The sequence below is a fragment of the Strongylocentrotus purpuratus genome, unplaced genomic scaffold (assembly GCF_000002235.5).
Source record: "Strongylocentrotus purpuratus isolate Spur 01 unplaced genomic scaffold, Spur_5.0 spur5_scaffold_16, whole genome shotgun sequence".
Lineage (NCBI taxonomy): Eukaryota > Metazoa > Echinodermata > Echinoidea > Camarodonta > Strongylocentrotidae > Strongylocentrotus > Strongylocentrotus purpuratus.
This window is the reverse complement of record NW_022145601.1, coordinates 18090116-18098920: the sequence shown is the minus strand read 5'-3', so window position 1 is coordinate 18098920 and position 8805 is coordinate 18090116. Positions and strand designations below refer to the sequence as shown.

General features: G+C 41.5%; 1 protein-coding gene across 2 annotated transcripts; it reads left to right on the top strand.

Annotated features, from left to right (window-relative positions):
* Nucleotides 1–317: 317 nt before the first annotated feature.
* Nucleotides 318–8086, top strand: LOC115924550. Of its 2 annotated transcripts, none has more exons than XM_030986960.1 (5): nucleotides 318–479; nucleotides 4610–4734; nucleotides 5000–5121; nucleotides 5444–5765; nucleotides 7688–8086. In XM_030986960.1, the coding sequence occupies exons 2-5, from the start codon at nucleotides 4617–4619 to the stop codon at nucleotides 7891–7893; spliced, it is 768 nt and encodes a 255-aa protein (XP_030842820.1). In that variant the 5' UTR covers nucleotides 318–479; nucleotides 4610–4616; the 3' UTR covers nucleotides 7894–8086. The 2 variants fall into 2 exon arrangements, with proteins under 2 accessions (XP_030842820.1, XP_030842821.1); XM_030986961.1 differs by lacking the exon at nucleotides 318–479 and adding an exon at nucleotides 4350–4356.
* The last annotated feature ends 719 nt before the right edge of the window (nucleotides 8087–8805 follow it).

Genomic DNA, 8805 nt, shown 5'->3' with positions numbered 1-8805 from the left:
ATCATTGATGTAGAAGCGATTTAGTTAAGGCCCTTTGAGTTCGACTTTGAAAAGCGCCCACTCACGAAGAAATACGAATAAATATATCGATAAACACTGTTTTTTCGATAAACACTGTTTATCGCCGATAAACACTGTACATCAGTCGATAATCAGTGATTATCGGCGATAAACATTGTTCTGAATTATTAGGCAAATGGCGCGTCATACACGAAAGGAGGAAACAAATTTGCTCTCTTTTTTTTTTGCACACGGACCATGGTTGAATGCCTCAGTCTCTGTAATTATTGATAAGTAAGCGTGGTAAAATAAGTAATAAGTAACGTTGGTAAAATAATCTTTATATCATGTTTTTCTTAGCACACGAATATTAGTTCTCGAGACATTATAAACACAGGCCAGGCAACATCAATCTCACCGCAGAACACAAGGTGACATTACTGTGCATGTAAGCCGTTTGAATCTGTATTAAAAAAAAGGTAAGTTGTGGAGAGTTTAAATTCATTCCATGCAATCTAGTGTTAATTATCTAGGCGATGCTAAAACTATTTGCTCACGAGCCAAACGCTGAATTCGTTTAACGTCATATTAGTGTTTTGATCTATTTTGTTTTGTTTTTCCTCTCTCATTGTAGCTCTTGAAATGCTACAGAAAAGTTTTATTATGTTTTACGTACTTATATGATCATAACCAATATTAATAAAATATCACGATAATGGAGGGGGGGGGGGATTTAGGCGACCCGTGGTATGTAGGTCTACCTGTTTTTTTTCTTTCAAAAATATGGTACTTTTGTGAATACAAGGGCTCATGTATGTCCTTGGGGCCATTTTCTACCCCGCTAACAATGAGTTATATGTTTGAAAATGACGTGGCACCATGCGGGGAAGAGGTTGATAGCCTAACATCTTTCGAACATTTAAACACTGGGGTTATCAATTAATGTGGGCATTGTATGATAAGGTTACATGTTCTAGATCAGGCCTTCTCAACTAGTTTATTAGAAGTGCCAAATGAAAATGTTATTGAAGTTGAAGTGCCAACCTCTATGTTTGGTGACTGTGCTGCGAGGGGCAACAGCTGCGCGCCGCTTCGACTGACTTCGCGCCGCCATTTGAGTAGGCCTGTTTGGATGCATGTTATCATGGTTATCAGTCAGAGTATATACTTGGTGATTACTTACAGACCATCTTCACCCAGTGGCGGATCCAGGGGGGGGGGCCGAAACGGCCGCGGCCCCCCCTATTGGCGGCGCAAAAAAAGGAAAAAAAGAGGAAGAAAAGAAGAGAAAAAAGAAAGGAGAAGAAAAGAAAAAAAGGAAGGAGAAAAGAAAGGAAAAGAGAATAGAGAAGAGAAAAGAAAGAAGAGAAAAGAAAGAGAGAGAGAGAGAAGAGGAGAAAAGAAAACGAAAAAGGCCCCCCCCCCCCCCCCCCCCCCCCCCCCCGATTTGTGTTCCCAAAATCTCCGAAAAAGGGTTACTTTTTCACGCATCAAAGTCCGGCCCGTAATACACAAAAATCCGGCCCTTACTGACGTTACACACCGGAGAAAGAGGGTTGCTTTCTAAGAGAGGGAACACAAATACGCGTACCCTAGATAACACTGAGTTGGGGGGGGGGGGGGGAGAAAAGTCGGGTGAGAAAGGGGGAAGACAAGGAAATGGCGAAATTTGACAGTAACAACGAATAAGGGAAAACTGTAATCGGGAGATTTGGGGTCATTTCAGTAGGCTTGGCAAACGTCATTAAATAGAGGGGGCCGGGCCGGCCGCATAAAATCTCGAGCCGCGGATTCAAAGTTAAACCTTAAAAACAGCCACTGCGCTACAAAGGTCACCACTCTTTAGTGAGAAATTTGAAAAGGGCATAATATTTTGGATGTCTTTTAAATAGAAGCTATATACTCAACAGTCAAATTTTAAATTAACGGTAGGAACGTATTTGAACTCATGTTGGTAAAACTTGAAGTAGATTTATCCATGGTTGGTGTAATAGATCTTTCATTTCTACTAACCTAATTGTGTGCTATCACAATCATGATTGTTTCATTTTCCCTTTAAAGCAGGCGCGTAGCCAGGGGCGGTAGGGGCAGTAAAAGGACATTGGACGAAAAAGGAGCAGACAAGGAGATATTTTTGAAATTCTGACAAGTCGAGAACGGTTCAACGAATCGTCTTCTTTCTCTAATAATTTAATGAAATTTCAAAGCTTCCGCGCTTCGCTTGGGAGGGGGGGGGGAACTGAATTCAGACACGGATTAAGAGTCGAGAATGGTACAACGATTCATCATCTTTCTCTAATAATTTAATTGAACGTCAAAGCTTCCGCGCTTCGCGCGGGAGGGGGGGGGGGGAACTGAATTCAAACAAGGATTAGAAGACGAGAATGGTACAACGAATCGTCTTCTTTCTCTAATAATTGAATGAAGCGTCAAAGCTTACGCGCTTTGCGCGGGAGGGGGGGGGGGGGAGGAAACTGTATTCAGACAATGATTGAGAGTCGAGAACGGTACAACGAATCGTCTTCTTTATATAATTTTTTAATAAAACGTTAAGCTTCTGCGCTTTGCGCGGGAGGGGGGGAGGGACTGAATTTAGAGAAGGATTAAGAGTCGAGAATGGAACAACGAATCTTCTAATTCTTTCTCTGATAATTTCATTGAACTATAAAAGGTCAAGTTTCCGCGCTTCGCACGGGAGGGGGAGGGGAACTGAATTCGGACAAGGAATAAGAGTCGAGAATGGTACAACTAATCTTCTTCTTTCTCTAATAATTGAATGAGGCGTCAAAGCTTACGCGCTTCGCGCGGGAGGGGGGGGGGAACTGAATTTAGAGAAGGATTAAGAGTTGAGAATGGAACAACGAATCTTTTAATTCTTTCTCTGATAATTTCATTGAACTATAAAAGGTCAAAGTTTCCGCGCTTCGCACGGGAGGGGGAGGGGAACTGAATTCGGACAAGGAATAAGAGTCGAGAATGGTACAACTAATCTCCTTCTTTCTCTAATAATTAATGAAAGGTCAAAGCTTCCGCGCTTCGCGCGGGAGGGGGGGGGGGGGGAAATCAATTAAGAGTCGAGAACGGTGCAACGAATCGTCTTTTTTCTCTAATAATTTAATGAAACGTCGAAGCTTCCGCGCTTTGCGCGGGAGGAGGTAAACTGAATCTAGACAAGGATTAAAAGTCGAGAATGGAACAACGAATCATCTTCTTTCTCTAATAATGTAATGAAAGGTCAAAGCTTCCGCGCTTCGCGCGGGAGGGGAGGGAAACTGAATTCAAACAAGGATTAGAAGACGAGAATGGAACAACGAATCATCTTCTTTCTCTAATAATGTAATGAAAGGTCAAAGCTTCCGCGCTTTGCGCGGGAGGGGGGGGGGGGAACTGAATTTAGAGAAGGATTAAGATCCGAGAATGGAACAACGAATCTTCTAATTCTTTCTCTAATAATTTCATTAAACTATGAAAGGACAAAGTTTCCGCGCTTTGCGCGGGAGGAGGTAAACTGAATCTAGACAAGGATTAAAAGTCGAGAATGGTAGGCCTACAACGAATCGTCTTCTTTCTCTATAAAATGAAGCGTCAAAGCTTACGCGCTTCGCGCGGGAGGGGGGGGGGGAAACTGAATTCAGACAATGATTGAGAGTCGAGAACGGTACAACGAATCGTCTTCTTTCTCTAATATTTTAATAAAAACGTTAAGCTTCTGCGCTTTGCGCGGGAGGGGGGGGGGGGGGGACTGAATTTAGAGAAGGATTAAGATCCGAGAATGGAACAACGAATCTTCTAATTCTTTCTCTAATAATTTCATTAAACTATGAAAGGACAAAGTTTCCGAGCTTCGCGCGGGAGGGGGAAGGGAACTGAATTCGGACAAGGAATAAGAGTCGAGAATGGTACAACTAATCTTCTTCTTTCTCTAACAATTAATGAAAGGTCAAAGCTTCCGCGCTTCGCGCGAGAGGGGGGGGGGGGGAAACTAAATTCAAACAAGGATTTAGAGTCGAGAATGGTTCAACGAATCCTCTCCTCTAATTATTTCATGAAACATCAGAGCTTCTGCGCTTCGCGCGTAATGGGGGAGGGGGGGGGGGGACAGCGAGCTAACGAATATGAATTTTTGATATCTTTTCTCGTTTATTTTCGTGATAAATAACACTTTCACAATAAAAATATTATGCTCAAATTTTTGCTCGATCGCTTCACTCACTAGCCGAATTGTAAAACCAGAAAATTACTTTTTCGGGCAAGAGGCTATAGCCCCCCCCCCCCCCCCCCGATGGAAATGTCAAAAATTGTACCGGTATGGTGCTTCTAATATGACCTTGTTGATACGTTGAGTTTAAAAAAAAGGTCTGCGCAATTTCGAAATTTCCGGCCCCCCTTTTGGAAAATCCTGGATCCGCGCCTGTTCACCTGTTTGGTAATTAGGGGTAATAGGTGTGCTTGTAGATCCCCGGGGTTAGGTTAGTGGTACTGACACAAACATTTCAAAATGCAGTCACGTAGCTGCTCGAATTCTTTGTAAGCCCGTTGATTACAAATCCAGTCCACTTGAAGTAAACCTGAACTCTCTATACATTTCTTCCTGATCTTTGATTGTTAGGATCAAAATGGCGTCGTTTGTTTCCATCGCTCTGGTCATGCTGTTGATTGTCAGCACCAGTGCCCAAGGATACGGTCAAGCACAGCTGCACTTCAATGGCGCGATTTCATGCCAAGGTTCAACAGGTAAAAAAATGGGTTATGGTACGAATGTTAAGGGAAAGATGAAAAAAGAAGAGGAGGGGGAAAATAAGTCAAATAAGAAGAACAAATGAAAAAAAAAGAATAAGAAGCACGGAAAAGAAGATGAAGAAGAAGAGGAAGAAGAAAAAGAAAAAAGAAAGGATTTAGCTTTTATTAGTTTTGAGATGCCCGATCACGATATGTGTTAGGCCTACACACTTGGAACGAAAACTAGCAACGGCCTTTTTTAAATTTTATCATACGACAGAAGGCTGCAATAATTTTGGAACTCCAAGCAACCCGGCATTGTCCTGCCAACATGTCAAGGATATGTGCCGTGAAGCAGCCAGTGGCTTCTACTACATCGAGAGCGCTGGGCTCTATCGAAAGGTATGTTTTTGTTTTAGTTCGACGACGGGAGTGGATGGGTATAGGGCACCAGCCACAAGAACGTAAGAAAAAAAAATTGTTATAACATTCAACTTCTTTTTGGGGTCCAATTTCCTTTTGCGGGCAGGATTCAGTGCACATTCTTTTTGCAATGAAAATATTGCCCCTGCAAGATTCCAGATGGTCGGGGCACGTGTCCCTCCCCCCCCCCCCCCCCCCCCCCCCCCCCCCCCCCCCCGAACTCATAAATCTCAGTTGTATGATGCATTTGGCTCCATCCTCACACAGGTAACATTTTACCATCTTCCATCTTGTCTTACAGGTGTTTTGTGAGATGGACATTGAGGGCGGTGGGTGGGCCCGCTACGGCAGGTCCAACAAAGGAACCGTCTGGAACTATGTTGACGAAGACGCCACTGAAATCACTCTCGACATCATCTCCCCTTCCGAAGTCAAAGAGATGATTGATCTCAAATACAATCATTTCCTGGTCCAAACTGACGTTGTCTTCAAAATGCGGGCAGATGACAGCGTTAACCCATCGCGTCTCACTACACGATCCCTTCCTTGGCTTGTGGATACACCTATGTTCATTCCTGATTACGGCAACGACCATACCCGCATTGAATTTCCGTCTGGCAGTGGTAAATGATTTCATCGTGTAGTCTATAGTCTCATTTTATACAGGTTTTTATCATGTTCGAAATGTGCATTACAAAATATTCATAATGTTTTCATTTGTCTGACCCCATTCAATAAACCCATTGGCAATTCAAATTATTGCGATCGCTGACACAAGGAGGATCCCAAATGGCGCATCGCATGACTACCCCCGGTCTAAAGCTACTGAAAACCGTTGCACAGTGGGCCAGGGAGGAACCAAAGTGCGCCAAAACTCATGTTTGGGGATTTATTTTTTATAAATCCAGAGGAAATGTTTGGATTTCCAGGGATTTTCGCTAAAATGTTATTACCAACATTTTCTCTGATGTCTAAGCTTTAAGTTGATACCAGATTTGGCTACCCGATTCTGCCCGTTATTATGTTAGAGCCGTTTTCCTTGCAACATTGCACCGAAAATGTGTTCATTTCGGTCCGCGGTGTCAGAATAAGTGTCACGCGCCCCCTCGCGCCGTGATTTATGACCACGAATCCTTCATGATTCAGCCGCGGACCCCCAAAACCCACATTTTTTTGGGCAATGTGGCAAGGGAAATCGGCTCTAACATAACAACGGGCAAGATCGGGCAGCCAAATTTGGTATCAACTTAAAGCTTAGACATCAGAGGAAATGGTGGTATTAAAATTTAAGCGGTACACTGCGGAGATCTAAACATTTCTTCTGGATTTATAAAAAACAAGGATAATTAGTCCATTTTTCAGTGAATTACCCTATAATATATCATGAAGATTGTGTTTCTATTAATTTTAACCCATTCATTCAACGAAATGAACTATCAGGAATATGTGAGAGCAATTTCATATCAATAACTTAAAAACTTCATGTTGAATTGAAAGATTTATAAAATAAGTCACTTTTGCATTAAAACTGTGAATATGTAGGATTTTGCTGTTTGAAGTAGTAAATTTATACCCTTATTGTGCATAACGGAATTAAATATTTCACTGAGGTATTCCTCTATGTATTACCTTTCAACTGGGCAAGAAAAAAATTGAAAAAAAAAAAATCACCCAAACTTAGTTTTGGCGCACTTTGGTTCCTCCCTGGCCCACTGTGCGTCGGCTGTCCGAGGCGGAGGTTTCTTGTCTGGTGTTTTCGGTACTCTCATAGTATTTCGCTAGCTCCTGACTGGTATTGAACTTGAAATAATATGTTTTAGGTACCAATGGAAAGCAGAAGAGTTGATGAAGATTGTGAACTATTTTTTTATTGAATCATTGGACGTTCAGGATCATTTTCATGCCGATGAATCGAACATAATTTACAGAAATTTCCTCCTTATAATTCCTCGTCATTAGACATTTTTAGAACCTAAATCTGACCCTTTTTTTTTCATGGTGCATATCATCATAGTTTAATCTAACTTTTCCTGAAGTTTCATGTCCATACACCTTTTCTCCGTAGAATTAGGGGATTGTAAGTTTGGGGGTGTTTTCTCGCACTTCGCATTCAAGACCCAGATTTCATGCATACGTATTTTATAAATGCGTGCGAATTTGCGGGCGCTGCGGTCTGACTGTCTGTTCATTCCTAATTACGGCAACGACCATACCCGTATTGAATTTCCGTCTGGCAGTGGTAAATGTTTTCATCGTGTAGTCTATAATCAAAATATATTCATAATGCTTTCAGTTGCCTGACCCCATTCAATTAACCCTTTTGGCAATTCAAAAACTCCATGTGTTTGCAACATCCCCATTCTAAATATTATTGCAAAGCACCTGCGTTATACAAAATAGCGCACTGGTGATGATTCATATTGAAACTGTTTTAATTAGGGATAAAACGCCATCTCCCAGGGTTTACACACTATGTCACCGGGTTCACACCATGTTTTATTTTGTTTTTTATACAATTAAAATGTGTTTTTCGTTTATACCATAGTTGATCGAGTGACCTGCATTCCAGGGGGTACAAGCGAATGCGGACAAGGGGGAGGGCTACCACCTGCCAATGGGGTTTCCAAGCCCTTCTTCTTCCAGTCGCTCTTCTTCTCGCCCCGGGGATCAGGGGCAAGCTTGTCTAGTGATCAGTGGTTCCGCAACAAGTACACTTGGAACGGAAGCTACTATTATGTGTATGCCAAGTAATGATTTGGTCGATAGAGTAAAACATGAAACCTTGTTCTAGATAAGAAGTAGTATAAATTTATCACGGTTTCTTTTTTACATACTGTGTATTAGTATAGTATTGATGACTGCTTTGAAGCCTCGGGCAATAGCTCGATTGTAACCTTCCCGAGAGCGTATAAAAACAACTATGTCTCGAAAATTAAAGCAGTCATTAATACTTTTATATACCGAAAAAGATCATAGAATACATGTGCGACTTTCCAATCATGATAATCAAATTTGTTTACGCTATCGAGACAAGCAGACTAACTGACTAAGCAGTGTTAGGCACAAGGCACATACAAATACGTGTGTGGGACTATGAACGGGCTGGATTTTTTGTGTTACTAAAATCTGCTCAGAATTCAAGTAATTAATCTATTAAATGACTATAACAGACAAGGAACAAGTCTAGACCTAGATCTACGGCTGATAATGAGACCAATTCATTCACGTAGGGCCTACCCTTTTGGTGTTCATGCTGTCTAGCGACCAATTCCTCGCACACGTGCACGTATGGTATCCGCGATCGCTCAAACCAGTTTTTAAGCAAGACTGAACTATTCCCGGTAACTTGAATTTTACCCTCGAACTATTACGTGGGCGTGGCATTTTTCGTTTATTTACGGGAATGGCTAAAACCATGACTGCAATTTCGACCAATCAGATGGCTGGATTTCTTAAGTGAGGTATATAATACATTTTAAAAATGTAACTTAAAGTAGATATTCATTGATTTTAAAAACTAACTTTATTATCATTATTGCAAAGTTGAAACTTTGATTCGACAAGGTTATCAAAATTCAATGCTTGGAAACATTCGAAGTAATGATTATTATAAATTACAAAACGCTTAAATACAGCCCCGGCAAGCATAGCAACTGAATAAAT

Bases quoted from the DNA above. Each gene is read 5' to 3' on its own strand.
- LOC115924550 (XM_030986960.1), top strand. From the start codon at position 4,617: ATGGCGTCGTTTGTTTCCATCGCTCTGGTCATGCTGTTGATTGTCAGC. The intron at 4,735-4,999 runs GTAAAAAAATGG...ATCATACGACAG, and splicing joins TTCATGCCAAGGTTCAACAG to AAGGCTGCAATAATTTTGGA. The intron at 5,122-5,443 runs GTATGTTTTTGT...CTTGTCTTACAG, and splicing joins GCGCTGGGCTCTATCGAAAG to GTGTTTTGTGAGATGGACAT.